This window comes from Camelus ferus, chromosome 21 (assembly GCF_009834535.1).
Source record: "Camelus ferus isolate YT-003-E chromosome 21, BCGSAC_Cfer_1.0, whole genome shotgun sequence".
Classification (NCBI taxonomy): domain Eukaryota; kingdom Metazoa; phylum Chordata; class Mammalia; order Artiodactyla; family Camelidae; genus Camelus; species Camelus ferus.
This window is the reverse complement of record NC_045716.1, coordinates 25202058-25222474: the sequence shown is the minus strand read 5'-3', so window position 1 is coordinate 25222474 and position 20417 is coordinate 25202058. Positions and strand designations below refer to the sequence as shown.

At 36.7% G+C, this 20417-nt stretch overlaps 1 protein-coding gene across 4 annotated transcripts in view; it reads left to right on the top strand.

Annotated features, from left to right (window-relative positions):
* VPS45 (vacuolar protein sorting 45 homolog) overlaps nt 1-17844 on the top strand; it is a 48120-nt gene extending 30276 nt beyond the window's left edge. The window contains exons 14-16 of one of the 4 annotated variants that reach the window (XM_014560854.2): nt 2653-2784; nt 3750-3832; nt 17205-17844. In XM_014560854.2, the coding sequence (XP_014416340.1) occupies nt 2653-2784; nt 3750-3832; nt 17205-17212 (223 nt within the window). In that variant the 3' untranslated portion in view covers nt 17213-17844. Of the gene's footprint in view, nt 1-2652; nt 2785-3749; nt 3833-4352; nt 8990-17204 lie in introns of those variants that run through there. The other 3 variants (XM_032464372.1, XM_006186583.2, XR_004314046.1) reach the window with 3 other exon arrangements.
* The last annotated feature ends 2573 nt before the right edge of the window (nt 17845-20417 follow it).

Genomic DNA, 20417 nt, shown 5'->3' with positions numbered 1-20417 from the left:
AAGTGCAGTTCAGTAGAAATTTCTACAATGGTGGAAATGTACTATATCTGTGCTATCTAATAAGGTAGCTACTAGCTACATGTGACTGTGAGTCACTTGAAATATGTCTGGTTCCACTGAGGAACTGAATTTTCCATTTCATTTTAATTAATTTAAATTTAAATAGCCACATGTGGCTAGTGGCTGCTACATTAGAGTCTAGGAAGTAGGTATAGATCAAGAAGAACCCTAATGACTGGGTTCTGGACACTCCACCATTAAGTGGTCAGGAAGATAAGGCAAAACCATCAAAGGGCATTGAAAAATATCAACTTGTGAAGTAGAAAGAAAACCAAAAGAATGTGATGTCCTGGAAAACCAAGTGAAGAAAGTGAATTGAGGAGCAGCAAGTGATGTCAACTTAGGTTAGAAGGACTAAAAGCCTTGATAATACTGACAGAATGTGGACAAATAGGCACTTTCCTGAATTGCTGGTAGGACGACATCTTTCAAGCAACTTGGTGATATCTACCAAAATTTAAAATGTGCAATATGCGTACACAACTGCATATAAGATGCTTCCATTTGTGTGTGTATAGATGTAATATGTATATTATATATTATATATACATAATACGCATGTATCTTATAAATATATTTATATGTATATACACAAAGATAGATAATATCTCTGAAAGGATATACTTAAGAGGTGAGTAATAGTATTTGCCTCTAGAGAGAAACTGGGGTACAAGAGGACTGAGGTGAGAAGGAAACTTACTTTTTGTACAGTATACCCTTTTTTATTTTATACCACGTGTAAACATTTATCTGGTCAAAAACAGTATATCTTAAAATAACAAAAAATGTAGAATGTATAAACGTATGTAACACTTAAAGCATTGTGTTGCTAAATACATTGTTTTAGGTGGGTAGTCTTGAAGAAAGCTTATTTTGTTTTAAAAGGTAAATTTAACAAAATACCATATGATATCACTTATATGTAGAATGTAAAAATAAATTAGACAAATGAACTTATTTACAAAGCAGAAAGAGCCTCACAGACATAGAAAACAAACTTACTGTTACCAAAGGGTAAAGGTGGGGGGAAGGCTAAATTGGGAGTTTAGGATTAGCAGATACAAACTACTGTATACAGAATAGATAAATAACCAGGTCCTACTGTATAGCACAGGGAACTACATCCAATATCTTGTAATAACCTACAAAGAAAAAATATGAAAAAGAATGTGTGTGTATATATATGTATAACTGAATCACTATGCTGTACACCAGAAACTAATACAATGTTGTAAATCAACTATTTTTCAATTTTTTTTTAAAGTAAACTTAGTATTTCAAAGGCATGATTTTAAGTGCCAAGTTCACATGGAAATGTCATAATTGACTCTACCGAATTGCAACATAACCACCCCTTCATCACTGGGAGCCTTTCATTGGGTATCTCTGCAATTCGGAGATTATCTGAACATTTTTAAATAGCCACAATATCCAATTCTGTGTTCATGAAGTCCCATAAGAACAAATAATCTCCCAGTTAGTGATTCCTTCAAGGTGTTTTAGAAAGAGACAGAGAGACAGAAAGGAAATGTAGGGGTATTTTTTCCCTCCTGATTTATACATAAGCACGTTCATCCCTTGATTAAAGACGTTTCTATTTAGCTTTGTGCTGTAACCTCCAAAATAGATCCTTCTGCTTTATGTTGTTTTAAACAATGTCCAGTAAGTGATTTAACAAAATTATTTGCCTACTAAGATTAAGTAATTTTATCTTCTTTTGATGGCATGAGAAAAGAAAAACAAGGCAAACTTTTAATAGTTTTGAAAATACTATGATCTCCTTGTTGGTATCTACAGAGGGATCTACTAGGAAGGTCACTCACTTTTGTTATGAAGCCATTTTCATAAAGATTGAAACATGGTAAAACTACACAGTATGACCCAAATTAAGCTAGTGACTGAGCTGATGTGTCAGCATGTCCAGTATCAAAACTACACTCATGGGTTGTTTTTTTGTTTCCATGGTTTCTTTTTCTTGGTTTATCAAAGGATTCAGGAACAAAGATTTTAAGAAGAGGTGGAGTTCCTAGAAGCGCCATTAGTTAATGTGTCCCATTCTTTTTTTTGCACTCAAAATACTAAATGTTTCTAGTTGCAGTGTTAGGAAGACATCCAGCTATACCAATACTTTCCAAAATACTTGGAGGTTCTGGAACAGAGGCCATTGTAATGACACTGTATTTGACAGAGGGCTTATACATGAAAGGAGATGTGTAGTACAAGCATAAATTACTGCTATATTGCTATCATGTCACAGTGAAGTACTCTTCAGCCTCTTGAATATAAAAGATTATTTCTACATTTGGTTCCAGCAAATGCTATTGTGCTATTCTGAAATCCACAGCACAGAAATTAAAAGACATCCGCTCATAAACAGAAAGCAAATCACTATTCAGCATTTCCTGCTCTGTTTCCTGCCAATTTCAGATAATTAAAACTTTTTTTAAACCTTTTATTCTATTCTGCATTAATTCTGCTTCCTTTACCGAAAAGGAAAGATTCAGAAATTAAAACTGTGTATATAATAGTAACAACAAATCTTTGCCCTTTTTCCCCCTTATCCTATGATATTAACTTTCTTCATTATTACAGACCTCAGGATATCATTGTGTTCATAATTGGAGGAGCCACCTATGAAGAGGCTCTAACAGTTTATAACCTGAACCGTACCACTCCTGGAGTGAGGACTGTCCTGGGAGGAACCACAGTGCACAACACAAAAAGGTAAGGGAGAACATTCAGTCCTACAACTCTATCCCCTTTCCCAGAGAGGAAAGCTTCAATTCCCTTTATGTAGAAGGAGTAAGGTCAATGTTGACCAAACTGCTGTAGACCAAAATGCATCAGTTCATAGAATAATTTAGAGTTTGTGTGAGATGAGAGATCTACACAATTCAGTCGGAAGACCTGGAAAGTAAGGACCAGCCTGCACTGTCAACAATTTTGTTTCCTATGTTAAAAGAACAGACTGGCACTTTGAAAATACCTAAACATAATGGTATTGAATTCTGTGAGTTTTTCTGTTTTGTTGATTAACTACATTCATTCAATAAGTATTTAGTAAAAAGAATACAAAGATGTATAAGAGAAAGGTCCTGCCTCAGGTAAGTCATTGTAAAGATAGAAAAAAATATATACATATATAAGAAAGTAAGTGCCTGGAGAAAGATAGAAGAGCCATGGATTCTCAGAGTGGCTAAGAGAAATTAGCAAATGTTTCATGGAGAAGATAGTGTATATGCTGAGCCTTGGATAGAAAATGGACATAAGGAGAGAGAGCACATTCTAGGCAGATTTAACCACATGAGCAAGTTACGGAGAGCTATAGACAACATACGTGGAAAAAGAACAGCAAGTAGTCAACGAGCTGGAATGTGGGTAATAAGTGAAAAGGTTGATAGATATGAGTTGTTCTGTATCACCACAAATATTTTCACCAACATCTGTGTGAAACAGTCAGAAATCATATTGCCCTAGTTATGAGTTCTAGAATAGATAAACATTTATTGAACAAATCAGACCAGCATAAAGCCAATAGTTCATTCATTCATTCAGCAAACATTTACTGAATATTGGGATACCTCTGAATAAACACAAAGGTCCTAGTCTTTGTGAGGCTTACATTTTAACGTCGAGGGAGACAGAAATAGATCATAACTTAATAAGTAAGTATATTTTATATTTTGTAGTAAATCAGAAGATGAAAAGTTCTATGGGAGAAAAAAAGCAGAGCAAGGTAAAGAGAAACTGGCAGTGCATGGAGGCAGTGGGGGTAAGTCACACTACTTTGAATGGTGTCAGGAAAGGCCTCATTAAGAAGAGATTTGAGCAAAGACTTGAAGGAGGTGAGGAAATGGACCAAACAGATGGGTGAAAGAGCGCCCAGGCACAGCAGGGTGCTGTCCTAAGGTGGGACCATGCAGTGTATTCACGGAGACCGGAGAGTGTGGGTGAAGTGAGCAAGAGGAAAGGCAGAGGGGGATGCAGTCAGAGAGGAATCTGGGGCCTGACGGTGGAGGGCCTTGCAGAATGTTGTGAGGGCTGGTTTTCACTATGAGTTAGAGAGCATTGTAGGGTTTTAGGGTTGCTGGTTTTTTTTTTAACAGTGCTTTATTGAGATAAAATTCACATACCAGACAATTCACCCCTTTAAAGTATATAATTCATTGGGTTTTGGTGTATTCACAGAAATGTGCAACCATCACCACAGTTAATTTTAGAACATTTTCATCACCTCAGAAAGAATCTGCCTCAGCCCTAAGCAACCACTAATCTACTTTCTGTCTCTATAGGTTTCCCTGTTCTGAACATTTCATATAAATGGAATCATATAACATATAGTCTTTTATGTCTTTTACCTAGTATAAGGTTTTCAAGTTTCATCCATGTTATAGCCTATATCAATACTTCCCTTTTTATGGCTGAATAATATTTCACTGTGTGCATATAGCATATTTTGTTTATTCATTTGTCAGTGATGGACATTTGAGTTGTTTCCACCTTTTGGCAGTTATGAATAATGCTGCTATGAACATTTCTGTGCAAGCTTTTGTGTGTATTGTAGAGTTTTGAGCAGAACCATAACATCTGACTTATATTTTAGCAGGATCACCATGGCTATCGAAGCAACTATGAATTAAGAGAAGTAGTAGTTATCTTAAATGTTCAAAATGAGCATGGGTTATTGCAAAAATGCAAGTTCACAGATGAATGTAAATGAACTATACCCATTATTTATTTACCTACAATAGACCAAGCCGTTATTCTAGTAGTGTTTCTAGAGCACACTGATCCTACTTTGCAAATAAATGAACATCTTGATTTGGGTTTTGAGCTGACTTGCCTTATCACTTCACAAGTCAATCAGAATTAAAGAGTTCTCGTCCTTACTGGCTGCAGTGGGCATGTTAGGTTAGCTGTGTGAGCCAAGAGGCCAAGAACCAGATCCTATGGATGGAATTGTTCACTCAGTAGAAGGAATCCTTCTGTCTTCATGGAATACAAGGTAGATGTGGAGGAGAAAAGAGAGGTGAGGTGAACGGATAAGTCAGGACTGCTGCAGTGTTGTCCTGGGTCCCAATGGCACCGTGGGTGAGAGAGCACTTGAGTCTTCTCCAGTGCTGTCAGTTCAGTACTTTCTTAAGACTTTTGACAAGGAGGAAGGGTAACCCTAAATCAGCAGTCTCCTACTGCCAGATTCCCTTTCAGGTCAGTAATAATTACTACACATAGTAGGCTCTCTATAATACTACTGGATTCAGTTAAACCCTCATTAACCAAAGGCATGCACAATAATTAGTGGTCTCATTTTTTTGGTTGTTTTCTCTCCAAGTAGCAAAAACAGATGAGGAAAAATAGGCTTCTCCCCACCAAGTAATTCATGCTCATCTTAATAAAAAAATTAAATACAAAAGTCAAAATCATTCATAATACCACACAACTAAGAGCTAACTACTGTTAATATTTTGGCATATTTTCTCTTTGTTTTTTTCTCTTTTTTTCCCTTAATTTTTTCCTTTACCTGAAGATTTTTGAGTTATGTGTGTTTTATGTTTTGTTTTTGATGTAATTAGGATCACATTACCCTGTCTATAAAGTTTTGTACTTGTTTTTGTTCACTTTTAATCATATTGAGAACATTTTACCATGTTACTAAAAATTATTTAAAATAATCCTAATGACCCTGTAATTTCAATTTTAAGGATGTCTCTGTTTAACCATTACTATTGGACATAAATTATTTACAATTTTTGTTTGATATAAATACTGCAATAAACATCTTCTATATTGATAAACCCTAGTCCTATCTCTGAATATTTTTTAATATTTAAGTATAGTGAGTCAGTCTCAAATAATGCTAGTAGAAGTGTAAATCCATAACTTTTCTGGAAAGCAGTTTAACATTACATATTCAGAAGCATGAGGCTGACTTCATGGCTCTTGTTGTTGAGGGTTTTTTTTAAATTTCTTGATTTTTAAAAAGCCCTGACTCAGGTGTTGGAAGTGTTCTAGATCTGGATCAAGGAAATGGTTACATAACTATGTATTTGTCAAAACCATCAAATGATACCCTTAAAATTGGTACATTTTATTGTCTATGCATTATATCTCAATTAAAAAAACAAAATTTTAAAAAACAAAGCACTATTATGCCAAACACACTTTTTCTTTGATATAGTTAAAAAGATAATATAAAAAGGAATTGTTTTCTAACTATGTAATTCAGTATTATTTAGTGCATGCCTTAGAACCTCCAGATAGTAGCTGGTGTTATGAGTCAAATGGTTTGAGAAACACTGATCCATAGCAGTTCCTAAGAGGGGGTTATGATGACACCAAGAACTAAAATTTATTTAACACATACTGTCTGCTAGACACTGTTTTAATACTTTTTACCAGTGCTGTCTAATAAGGTAGCTACTAGCCTCTATAACTATTGAATTTGAAATATGGCTAGTCTAATTTGAGGTGTGCTACCAGTATAAAATACATATTGGATTTCAAAGACTTAATACCAAAAAAAAGTGTGAAATAGCTCATTAATAATTTTTTAAGTTGATAATGTTTTAGATTTGTGGGTTAAATCAAATATGCTATTAAAATGAATTTCACCTATTTCTTTTTACCTTTTTAATGTGATTAGTAGAACATTTAAAATTACATAGCAGCTCACATTTGTGACTTGCTTTACATTCCTACTAGATAGTGCTGCTTTTTATTCATAAAATTTTGTTTTTCAACAACCCAATGAGGTAGATATTTTTATTATTATTATCAACCTCATTTTTCAGATGAGGAAATTGAGATTTAGAGAGGTTAAGTACTTTGTCCAAAGTCATAGAGCTAATAAGTGGCAAAGCTGGAATTGAACTGAGACAGTTTGTTTCTAGCCTGGGCACCTAGGCACTCAGTTGAAATAAATTTTAGGACAATTCATCTGTCTATGACTTTGTTTAATCCCTTGCTTATAAATGTCACTTACAAGATAGACAAAATATGTTTTTACTAGATGGACAATATGTGAAACTTTCTGCTAATTAAAAAATATTGTAAACCAAGGCAGGGAAAAAGAAGAAGTACAAAAGTAAGGAATCATTTAGTTTTGCTTTAAGATTTTTGTCATCAGAAGATAATTAAGACAGTGTGCTCTTTGAATAAAAATGACTAACTTGACTAACTGGTGGCAGCTGTTTGTTTCATCACTATCTGAGATGATGCCTGAGCTCTGGTAATGTAATTCTGACTGAGTAAGTCAGGACATTAATGGTTTTTGTAGAGGGTACAGTTTAGGGCTTAGAAAACAGTCAGCACTTTGAATTTCTCTAAAAGGATTTGAAGCTGGGAAGGGACTGATTCATATTATCAACAAGTACTTTATAGATTTCTACCTCAACAAGTAACACTAGAAACTTGGACCTTCTCCTGTAACCACGAGTTGGTTCGATCTCTGAATTATTTACAGAAAAATTAGGATCCTGTGACAGAATTTGCATTTCAAAGGAAGAGGAATCCAGAGGACACTCTTCTTCACTTGTGGGTATTTCAGAATCAGTTTTGAAACTGTTGGAAAAATCACCATCTTTGTAGAGATTTGGGGGAAAATTTACTTTTCTCCTGTAACCAATGTGTTAAGACACCATTGCAAGAGCTGTGATGGACTGACAAGCATTTATTGAGTGCTGTTATGAGTAAAGTTCTGTGCAAGGTGTTAGGAAGATGAAGACCTATTCTGTATCATTAAGGATCTCAATGTCTAATGGAAAAATAAGCATATAAATGAATAACTCTAATAAGATACTTTTTCAAAAAACAGTTTAACCCAAGATTCAAATCTAGGTATGTCCCCTAATTCCAATTTATTTGCACACTCGAACATTTTTTAAATTAAAAATAGATTTTTGTTACAAAATCAATACATAATACTTGTAGGAAAAAAATTTAATACAGCTAAGCAAAAAGAAGATAATAATAATTTCCATACTGCCACCAACACACTACTGGTAATGTCAACATTTTGATGTATATAGCCTTTTAGATCTTTTTCTATTAATATATATACATATACTCTTAAATAAAGGGGAATATACTATACATGTACTTTCAATGAAAATACTTATGTTCGTCATTTTTAATGACTGAATAAGTATTCTGTTGTCTGATTGTGCCACATCTTATTTAACCAATCCTCAATTTTTTTGTTCACTCAACAAATATTATTGAGCACCTATATATTCCAAGAGATATCTTGAGACTAGATATATAGTGGCGAACAAGACAAATATTGTTTGATATTCATTGTGTATAATTTTTCACTCTTCTAAACAGTGCTATAATAAACATCATTTTATGTACATCTTTACATACTTGTCCAATTGTTCACTTGGGTAATAATAATTGGGCATATACAGCTGACTTCATTATATCTATTATCTCATTTAGTCTTCATCACCCAAAAGGTAATGTTGTTGTGGTCTCAATTTTCAAGTGAAGAAAGTAGAATATGGAGAAATGAGGTAGTTTGCCTTAGCTCATATAACAAGGAAGTGCAAAGCTGGAATTCAAGTTCAGATTTGTGTGATCCTAGATTCCACGCACCGCTAGGTTTATTTATTTATTTAGCTCTTTTAATGGAGGTACTGGGGATTGAATCCGGGACCCTGTGCAAGCTAAGTATGTGCTCTACCACTGAGCTATACCCTCCCCACCATAAACACTTTAAGATGCATAAATTACTAATTTGCCAGCCAGAAAAATTTTACCAATTTATACCTTCATACCATGCCCTTCGAACACTGAAGTTAGCTGATTCTTAAAAAAAAAAAAAAAAAAAATTAAAAAAATCATTTATATGGAGAAGCTTCGCTAAAAAGCAGTTTACTTCAACTCGAATGCAAAGGAAGAAGCAGGTAAACAGTATGAAGCAAAAAGACCAATAAGTGAGAGAGTCAGAAATAGAGACATGAGAGTCAGAGAGGTAGACACTGTCTGGTTTCAAAGCAGCCTCCAGTTCCAAATTCCAGGCCCTTATTCCTACACTGGTTCAGTGATAGGCCCACCCCTGTACTCCTGGGTCTTTTAAGAAGTAATGTAACTTATGAGGGATGTTGAGGATAGGGGAGTATATGTGTGTGGGTGGGGAGGGCTATGTGGGAACTCTGTATTTTCTGCTCAGTTCTGTTGTGAACCTGAAACTGCTCTAAAAGAATAAAGTCTATTAAAAAAAAAAAAAGAGGTAATGTAGCATAGCAATTAAGAACATGGGCTCTAGTACCAGACGACCTTTTTAAAATCCCATATGTCCACTTGTATGACCTTAGGGAAATTATTGAACTTTTTTGTGCCTCAGTTTTCTCAACTGTAAAACTGAGGTAATAAATAGCTCCTTTTATCTCTGTTATGATGCTTGTATGATACATATAAAATTCTTAGAGGAGAATCTGGCACAGGGTAAGCACTCAGTATGTGTTACCTGTTGCTGCTGTTGTTACTACTATTGTATTTGGTGGAAATAAAGTAACAAAGACTTTGGATATTCATCATTACCACCTCTGTCATCACCCATCCATACTTCCAAATCACTTGTTTTGAAAAGCCCTTACTTTAACATTCTTCAAGAGCAGAAATATATTATTATCCCAAGTAGGAATATACTGGGGCAGTGTTAAAATTTACTGTGAAGGTAGTCCAGTTGCCAGATGGCCTTTGTGGTCTGTGGAGTATAAGCTTTAGTAGCTTAATTTCCATTTGTGCCCACCCAAATTTCCCCTTTGAGGCCTCCAGACTCAGTACCTCTATGATTAATAGACTCATGTAGAGTCTTCAACATCTGTGTTTGCTACAGTTGGGTTATTTGGAGCTTTGTTTCTTGGTTTGGAGTTTTTCGGTTTTGGGTTGCTTTTTTTTTTTTTTTTTTTGATATGGTGGTCACCATTCTACTCCCATAGTTGTGGTTGCTCTGACAAATTGGTGCAACCTTGAATGTTTCCTATGGTGAGCTCTTTTTATTCTCAGATGATAACTTCCTTTCATACCTCGCTGTAACAGATATTATAGGCAGTCTGTCCTTGAGGAGTCCATCTTTTGCTCTGTGGACCATAAGGGTAATCCTTTCTTCTCTCGTGATAACCAGTGAACAAACATACACAATGCTGGATATGTGCAGAATCCAATTGGCTGATTTTTATCCTATTTCTTCATAGGGGTAGAAGAAGTAGGGACAAGGGTTCCTATTTATTTGTTTTGTTTTTATTTACTTTTGTTATTTTATAAAACCATCCATTTTATTTATTTTTTTTTAAAAAACATCCATTTTATGAATGTTTAGTACTGAGGTGGGAACTGGGAATGAGTAGCTACATTTTTAATAGGCGGTTATAGTGTTTGTAAGAAAATGTCATAGGATAAAGTAACCTCAATGGAATTGATTATAATCAAGAAAATATTTTGTACCTTAATTCAGTGTTTCCCAAGGTCTGTTCTATAAAAAATCTGCTTGGAGAGATATTGATAGGTATTCCATTGAAAAAAAAAAAAGGTTCTCAGCCAACTAAGTTTGGAAAACACTGTATCTTTCTCCTGGAAAGGAGAGATATTCACATTAGCATCTTAAGATTGTGAGAAACTTCAGACTGTAGAAACCCTATAGAGTATAGAAACTTTTTTTCTTAATTGTATCTGGTTCAGATGGGGAAGTCAAACAAATCTGTATTTCTCAAATTAGGATATGATTAGATCCAGAGACACACAAAGGCACAAAAACATGACACATCTTTTGGAGTATCCATTTTCTTAGCGTTGGGGGAGATGTTCAGGGGCAGAATTAAATAAGTTAACTGGTAAGTGCCTTATCAAAAATGTTGATGTTAAACTGTAAAATGTCCTTTTATTTAAAAAAATAACAAAATTGTTTAGTATTTTTAAAGCAAAATACCAGACCTCAGTGAAATTTGTAAGCTGGCAAATCAATTTGGACTATACCCTCAGGACTAATAAATTCATTCTCTTCTGTTGTTAGGGGTTCTTAGTTACAAAAATTTGAGAAGTGTTAATGTATGTAAGTTAAATAAAATGTGTCCAAAATAGAAATAATTAATTCTGGCAGAGTAATCAGGAAATGCTTCACAGTGGAGATAGCATTTGAGCTCGACCTTAAAGAGTAAGTTGGATTTCTATAGGAAGAAAAGCTGTTGGGGCTGAGGAAATAGCATAATTGAGGACAGGAGGTGAGGCAAAAGGTATATAGCACATTGGAGAAATAATGAGTTCTTTATGGGTAAAGTATACATCTAGTGAGGATCAGGATGACCTCTGATCTTTGAGAGTCCTGCTATTTTCAGACATAGATGTTGAATGCCATTCTTTTTCCTTACTCCGGATAAAACTGCTGTTAGATATTCAGGAAAAGTTTACTATGATAGGTAACATTTAAGCTAAGGTCTTAAGTTCTTAAAAAAATATTAAGCTGATTCATGTATTCATTCAGCAAATACTTAATTCAACATCTACTTTATACTAAGGATACACAGATTAAGGAGATACTATTCGAGATGTATATTAATTAGTAAGAGAAGCCATTAGAAGAGAACTTCCAGAGCTCCCACCACCGCTGCTACTCTCTGCCTTCTGTCCCATCACAGTGGTGAATGCTCCTAGCTAAGCCCAGCCCTCCCACTTGGGCTCACTCAGATCCCACCCCCTCACCTATTCCAGGACATCCCTCCAAACTTGCTCCTCTCTCAACCCTGAATGGGTTTTTCCCACTCTGTTGGATCATTCATAGAAGCATAGAAGGTTTCTTCCCATCTTTAAAAATCCTCTATTAACCTCCTACCTCTTTCCACATCCTATAGTATATTTTTCTGTTCCTCCTTTATAGCAAAATTACTCGAGTTGTTTATACTCACTGTCTTTGATTTCTCTCCTTACATATTTTCTCTCTCTTTTTTTTTTTTTTACTTTTTTTATTGACGTATAGTCAGTTTACAACATTGTGTCAATTTCTGGTGGCCAGCACAATGCTTCAGTCATACATGAATATACATATATTCGTTTTCATATTCTTTTTCACCGTAAGCTACTACAAGATATCGAATATAGTTCCCTGGGCTGTACAGTGTAAACTTGTTTATCTATTCTCTCCTTACATATTGTCTTAAACCCCCATATTTTTTAAACTTCACTTCTCTTAAGCCACTCTCTTGGGGCTGTCACGCCCATCACTCCACAAATTTGCTTTTGTAGTGGCTCTACAGACCTCCACTTGGCTAAACCCAGAGTCAACTTTTAGTACTCATTTCACTTGACAGTTCAGCAGCATTTGACACAGTTGATCAGTTCCTTCACTTTGAAAGACTTTTATCACTTAGCTTCCAGAAACTATACTCTTCCTGGTCCTCCTAACTTCATTTGCCATTCCTTCCCTCTTTTGCTCATTTCTCCTATTTTTGAACCCCTGGAACTCTGTCCTTGGCCTACCTCTCTTCTCCTCTGTCCACACCTCAGTCCCTTGGCAACCTCATCCAGTCTCATGGCCTTAAATTTCATCCTCTAATGACTCCCAGACTGACATCTCTAGTCCAGAGTTTCTCGGCCTCAGCACTGCTGGTGTTTGGGGACAGATAATTCTTTGTTGTGGGGAACTGTCCTATGCATTGCAGGATGTTCAGCAACATCCTTGGCCTCTACACATTAGATGCCGAGCACTCCACCAGTTATGGCAACCAAAAATGTTTCCAGACGTTGCCAGATGTCTCCTGGGGATAAAATCACATGCTTCCCCATTGAGAACCACTGTTTTTAATCTGAGCTTCTCCCCCAAACTCCAGATTTATATATCCAACTGTCTAGTATTTTCTTCGACGTCTACTTGACCGTCTAGTAAACATCCATATTTAACAATGATCAAACCAAGCTTTTGATATTTCTTCCTAAACATAATCCAGACTTTCCATCTCAGTTAATGGTATATCCATTCTTCTAAGTTGCTTAGGTCAGAAACCTTGTCGTCTTCTTGACTCTCCTCTCTCACTTACATCCTGATTCATCAGTAAATATTATCCAGAATCTAATGCCCTCTCACCACTACTGCCCTGGTCCATTGCCACCATCACTTCCCATCTGGATTATTACAGCTGCCCCACCCATAACCCCATAATCTGTTCTCGATATAGCAGTAGAGCAATCCTGTGAAAATACGTAATTCAGGGACGTAATTGTGTCACATCTCTGCACAAAACCTCCAGATGTTTCCCATCTTACTCAAAGTAAAAATCAAAATCCTTACAATAACCTACCAGACCTTAACATGATCTCATTCCCTCCATCCCCTTCCTTAACCTCTCTGATCTCATCTCCTACTGCCCAACACCTTATTCACTGCTCTCCAGCCACAGCAGCCTCCTTTCTCTTCCCTGGACATACCAGGCCTTGGACCCCTTGCACTTGCTCCTCCCCCAGATACATCTGCTGCTGCCTTATTCACATCTCGGCTCAAATGTCAGTTTCTGTGTCGCCTTCCTTGACCACTGGATTTAAAATCTCACACCAACACCTCCAACTCTCCTTCAAACCTGCTTTATTTTTCTCCACAGCATTTTCTTCACCTAACATACTTCAGAGAGGCAGTGTAGCATCATGGTTAAGAGAACAAACTCTGAAAACAGATTGTCTGGGTTTGTATCCCAACACTGTCACTTTCAACATGTAAGACCTTGACTTCTCTGTGCCCCTTTGTGAAGTGGGTTAGTTTCTATCTTATTGAATAGTGCCTCACATTTGGTAACGGATGTGTTCACCATTATTATTGTTGTGCTGCTATTATTATTATTATATTTTATTTATCAATTTTATCTCTCTCCCCCCTCCACTGGAATATAAATTTCATGAGAGCAGAATTTTTTTTACTATGCTTATTGCTATATTCACACCTTCTGAAACAGTTCCTGGCACATAGTAAGTGCTTAATAAATATTTGTTGATCAAATTGTTATCTCAAGAAAGACGTGATGGGGGAAGGAAGACTGAAGGAAGACTTGAGCTTTATGTGTACTATTTAAAACTTTTACAAGAAGAATGTATTCATATATTACTTGTGCCCTCAAAAAACTCATATGCTTACATGGAAAATGGGCACGTAGACAAATTCCTAGAGGAGTGATAATGTGAGAGAGAGTCAGGTTTTAAAAGTTGCATAATTTCTCTAGATAAAATGTGAGGGGGTGGGACAGCATTCTAGACAGAGGGAATAGTATGCACAAAAACAAAGAGGCCTAAAACAAAGTAGTAGCTCTGAAAACTATCATCAGTATTTTGAGCTATTAAAAGTTCCATCCTATCCTTCTCTCTCACCTACTCTGGTATTTCAGCATTTCCAGCTAAGTATTTGACTATAATTAGAAGCTTATCACTCCACTAAGGCAAATATCTTGGGGTTTTTTTATCATTATTTTTCTGCTCCCCAGAAATTCCATTCATTTTTTTCTAAATTTGATTTGAAATTTGATTTGATTTTGAATTCCTTTGGTGTCTTCGGTATAACAAGAAACTCACATGTAATTTCTATCTGTGGAGTATAGTGAAAAAAGGAAGAGAGAGAGAGATTTTGTGTAATATATAGCTTTGTTTAGGTACACAGTTGTTCAGCTCAATTATTTTAGTAATCAAAATTTAAAATCCTGTGTTAGTCTCTATTCCCTTACTGAAGACTTAAGAGTGAAGAAACTTGTTTTTCAACGTGTGATACAAGGCTTTTTGAGGTTGATTTTTTTAGATCAGGACCTTTTTCTGCCCACCTTCCTTCTCTCCATTAGAGCTGGGAAAGCACCCTTGAAGACAGAACAATCCAAGACAAGCAGTAGTGTTAATCCTTTTGGTTAGCTCCTTGTACTGTCTCTGTTTATACCATGTCTCACGTTGCATTGTGATTATGAATCTCTCTGACTGAGAGCCCCTTAAAGTTAGGAGTCATAACAAGTGTTTATTTGTGCACCCAGTGCAGTGCCTGCCACATGATGGATGCTCAGTAAACACCTGTTAAATTGAATTGAACCGAGCTAAATTGAATTGGATTATAGAACCAGAGGGGATGGGGATTTTTGAGTTTGCTTTTTAAGTGAGACGGATTTTAAAAGAAATCTAGAAAAGAAAAAGCATTCTTTTTTGTTGTTTTTAAACATAGTCTAAATTTGGGGTGCAGCTACTGATATGTTCATCACCCATAATTTTTAAAGCATTCTGCAGTGACTCATCAAAGTCCCCAAATAGATACTTTTTAAAAAGCCACAATGGCCCTAGGAAACAAAATTAGGCTTGGCAAATATAAATAGTGTTTTCTCTTTGCAGTCAAGAATGTGGGGCTTGTTAACACACAGAGGAGGATCTTTAAGTATAGTTTCAGGGAAGTTACTCCTTTCCTTTGCACATGTGGCAGAGTCTCATGTGAAGCAGAGATCACCTGATAAATTCCTATAGGATTTCTCAGCATATTTGTCTCATTCTTACTAAAAGTCAGTAATCAAAGACTTCTTGTGTTATCTTTCAAAAAAAAAAAAAAAGCAACGCTGTATCATTTCCTGACACTTGTTTCCTGACCTCCAGATGTCTCAGTCCGACTGGCCAAAAAGCCAGGCTAGACAGAGATGCTGATGTTAACAGTTGCGTTCAGTGGAGGACTCGATGGATTTAGCTTCTACTCCTTTCTCTCTACTTAACCATTTTCCTCTTTTGCAAAGGAATTTGGAATTTAAATTTTCTAAGCCCAAAATCTTCCAGGTCTAAAAGTGCAGAACAGTGATAATAATAAAGTACCTGGTCATTTCTCCAGCCCTCTGTCTGCTATAGATCTGTATCCTGAGAGTGAGTCCAGCATACTTACAAGATCTGCCCTCCAAACTCCTGAGTTATAGAGAAGGCTCTCTTGCCAATGGGTAGCTATTTTAATTAATTCGTTTATTCAGTATGCCTTTATTGGGCACTTACTAGGTGTCAACCATCTGTGCTAAACCCTGGAGATCCAAGACGAATAAATCTTAGTCCCACCCTAAGGAACTCACAGTCTGTTTTGTCAACAATAATATATAGAGTACCTAGGTAATAATAATATGGTGCTAACCTAGCTGTGGGACACAGTGATAATAACGATGGGTGTGATTAGTTCAGCATGGAGGAGTTTGGGAAGGCGTCACAGAAAAGGTGACTTTTAATCCTCAGCCTTAAAGGATAAAAAAAGATTTCATCAGACAGAGAAGGGGTAGTCTATCATTTCAGACATAGGACATTATAAGAGCCAAAGCAGAAAGGTATGAAAGCTTAGGGCACATTTAGGGAACAGAGAATGGTTGGGCATGGATGGCACATAGGCTGCACTGTGGCTAATGGAACCAGACAAGTGACAGTATTGTGTGGTGCTGAAGGGCATGGATTCTAGAGCCTGGGTTTGACTCCCAGCTAAGCCACTTACTAGCTGTTGTGACCTTGGCAAGTCACTTAACCTTTCTAGAGCTTGGTTTCTTCATTTTTTAAATGAGGATAATAGCATATATACACATACTACATATATATGTGTATGTGTATACATGCACACATGGCTTAAAACAGTTCGCAGAACAAAATAAATACAGGTATTTGTTATTATTAGGCCACATTATGAAGGGCCTTGAATTTTAATCTGTAGATTATTCTGTAAGCAAAAGAAAGATTTTAAAGCAGAAGAGGGGAGAGTATGCAATAGAATAGAACCTGTATTTTTGAAAACTAACTCTGGTGCCACTTTGGAGAGCAGATCAGATGAAGAAGAGACTAGAGACACATGTAACATGGTTCTGAGTTCATGTAGTAGCCTTGCCCTTAAAATTTGGGGGTTCTTGACTAGAAATTTCAAACTTGAAATATTAGTCTTAACAGATCTTACAAGTTTAATGCAAAAAAAAACACAGTTGGGAACCCTGGGGAAGAGCACAGAGGGGCTCTCCTTCTAGTCTGGATGTTGTAGTGCTCACCTGAGCTTCTATTCTGCACCCAAATATCAGACCTGTGCTTCTTGCATACTATTCATGATACCCTTCCATCTAGTTAGATGTCATCAGCAAGATATTCTGTTTGGAGAAGCTTTATTTTTTCCTTTGAGTAACCTCTAATCTACTGGTCAGTTTCCTAGAGGAAGTTCTGGCTTCTGGATTGCACAGCCGAAGCAAGGAGAGCTCTCAAGTTACATCAAGGTCAGCAAGCAGAAGATGAAAAGGTGATGGAGAGGTGAGAAGAATGGCACAACTTCCCCTCTTGCCTCGCTGCAGGCTTCCTCCCCTGCCCAGAGGTGTTGGAGAAGAGCCTTGGGTTTTGTGCTTGTTGTTATAACCCATCTCCAGGTAGCCTGCTGATTCCTGGACTGTTGGCACAGACACCAAGACTCCCAGTGATGAGTTGAGAATAAGTCTGAGCCCTTTTTGACCCACTTTTCTCATGGTTTCTTTATCAAATAAATAAATAAATGTATTCCTTGTATTTGATAGCACAATCACTTCAGTTTCTGATGGATTTTGTTGGGATCTTACCTGAGAAAAGGGTTATCAGAGCTTAGAGTTCAAAAAAGTAAAAATTAGATGCACATGCTATAGACTCTCTTTTCTTGACCCTTTTTACTTTTTATTAACCACATTCCTGCACAACTCATTTCTAAAAACTTATCATATTTCTGTAAGAACCATCCAAAAATTGTCCCTAAATTGCAATTTTCTGTGGTACTGAGAAACCATGTATGACTACAATAAAAATCCATTTTGTGAAAAGATACAAGTGATTTGTTTTTGTTTCTTTGGGGTTAATAACTACTTATGGGAATTCTTGAGATGAGGCATAAGCTGGCTTTACACCAAACAGAGAAGGCATTGCCTCTACTCGAAGTGTATTTATAGTATGTCAAGGCAAATAAATTCTTGTGTCAATTTCACTTCTCTTGAAAGCAGTGGAAAGTGATAATGTCATTAATGCCAGGAAATTATGCTGTCCTCAAATCATAGCACAGCCCCTCCCTGGCGTTCTGTAATGTATTTTTTAACCCTTTCTTTTATGTTGATAAATTATCATTCTCTAGTGTCAGATAGCCTAGGCTCAAATCAATGTCACAGTTATGTGGTTTGGTGAGTGTTATTATTAAGTCTCTTTGTGGCTGAGTTTCCTCATCTATAAAAAGAGATTAATAAAGTACCTTCCTCATAGGATTGTAAGGACTAAATGAGATGAAAGAATACATTTAAAGCACTTAGAACATTGTCTGGTACACAGTAAACACTCAGTGAAATTTGACTAATAATAGTAAATAAGATTGATTCCTGTCTCCAAGTTGTGGATACAAAATCATTACAAAATAATTGGATTCCTGTCTTCCATCCCGCTACATTAATCAGCAGTTCATGAAACGGAGGGAAGAGCTGAAGGGTCATCCTGTCCATCTCCCTTCCCCACACCTCTCAGCCATTGTTTCTTACCTTACACTCATGGGAAGCCCTAATGCCTAATGAGTTTGTTTTGTTGTTGTTGTTTGTTTTTGCTTTTCGGGGGTCCTTTGGGTACTTTTTTTTTTAATAATAAAAAAGTAAGGCAGTCTTCACCTAGGAAAACAAATTTTAAACACAGCATTTGACAAGTTACATAGTTTTTTCAAATAAACAGAAACCTCCTTCCTCCAAGCAGTATTACCTGTGCTTCCCTTTCTCTTGGCAAGATAACTCTTTGGAATAAGAAGAATAAGAGCAGATACTTTTTTAATATTCTCGTTATTCACCTTCCACTGTGCCTACACACAGCTAACAATATCAAAAAGTCTGAGAAACGAGCCTTACCTTCAGCATGTTTGATGCCAGATGTTGGCATTTCTTTATTAAGTATCAAAGACTTGTATTTTTATTTAAGATGTACAGAGTTGATTACATTATTACTGGCCCTTTATTTTTTTTTCCTTTAAAAACTTCATTTAAATTAAGGTCTCATGCTTTTAATGACCTCTCTTCCATAGATTGAAACGCCAGTCAAAACCTATTTGTCCCATTTACGCCACAAAAGCCAAGGTGCTTGTTTTCAGCTAAACAACTGTTTGGATAGCAGTTTTTGTCCAATAAATGTGCAAGCAACAACTCACAAGTCCTTATTTCTAATGGCTCCCTTCTTCCTCTAAGGGGAGTTACTTATAAAGTAGTCAGTTTAAGAATAAAGCAGCTGACAGTTGTGTCTTATCCATGGTGATGCAGTTAGGGAGGTAAGCTCACCATGAGTACCTGCAGTATCTTATCTCCACCTAAGAGAGAAATTGGCTTCAGTTGTTTTTGTGGTTTGTGTGTGTAGCAGTGTCGAGCTCACCGAGGAGACGGTGCTATGAAAATGTGCAAAGGAACTCCTAAGTTCTTACTCTGAGATTTCTAACTTAAGAATTGGTCTTTGGAAATAGTCCCAATTCACAGATCCCAATTCAGGTGCCATGAGGTTCGCCTGGTAAGACAGAAGTCAGCTTGAAGAGCAGGCCAGAAGGAGAGTATGGCTTATGGAAAGAGGGGTGAGTAAAAGGACAAAGGGAGACAAAGTGAGTGAAGGTGGGGGCAGGATGGTAAGATGAAGCTGTGCAGCAGTGCAGGTTAATGAGGATAAAAACTGAGATTTATGTAACAGTTTCAAACATCTTCAGGAGCAAATAGGCAGGAAGGGTTCTCCAGCCCACATGCATCTGTTCTGGAATCTGAAACTTAACTTTGGAGGGTTTTGACTTTTTAGCAGCCCCTCTGCCCAATGTTATGCACAGCTCCAGCTTCTGCCTGATGCAGCACATAGGACCCCAGTACCTTGCCTGTAGGAGGCACTCAAATATTTGCTGACTAAAAGGAAGGGAAAGGAGTAAGATGGGACAAGTCATGAATTAATTTTTTCCCCATAAACCAGAATCTGTTAAAACCATAAGTCCAAACCACTCCTATCTGCCTGGCCAGCAAGCCCTCAAAAGATCAGACAGGCTAGTTCCTAGCACATTGGGACACTCTGCTTCCTCACGAAGATACCCAAATTTTCTCATTCTTTTAAAAGTCACTTTTTAAACAGAGAGGGTGGGAAACAGATTGCAGGAAGGGGAAAGGAGAGAGAGAGATAGAGAGAGAGAGAGTGTGTGTGTGTGTGTGTACACCAAGCGTAAACAGTACAGTGGAGTCAGAAAATCTGGATTCTAATCTAGTTAGCCAGTAACTTGTTGTGTAAATTTGGGCAAGTCAATTGACTTGCCATGCCCTGTTTCTTCATTTTCCAAGTGGGAATTACATTTATTCTATATGCCTCACAAGGTGGCACTAAAGACTTAAAGACATGATATGTAAGAGCATCTATCA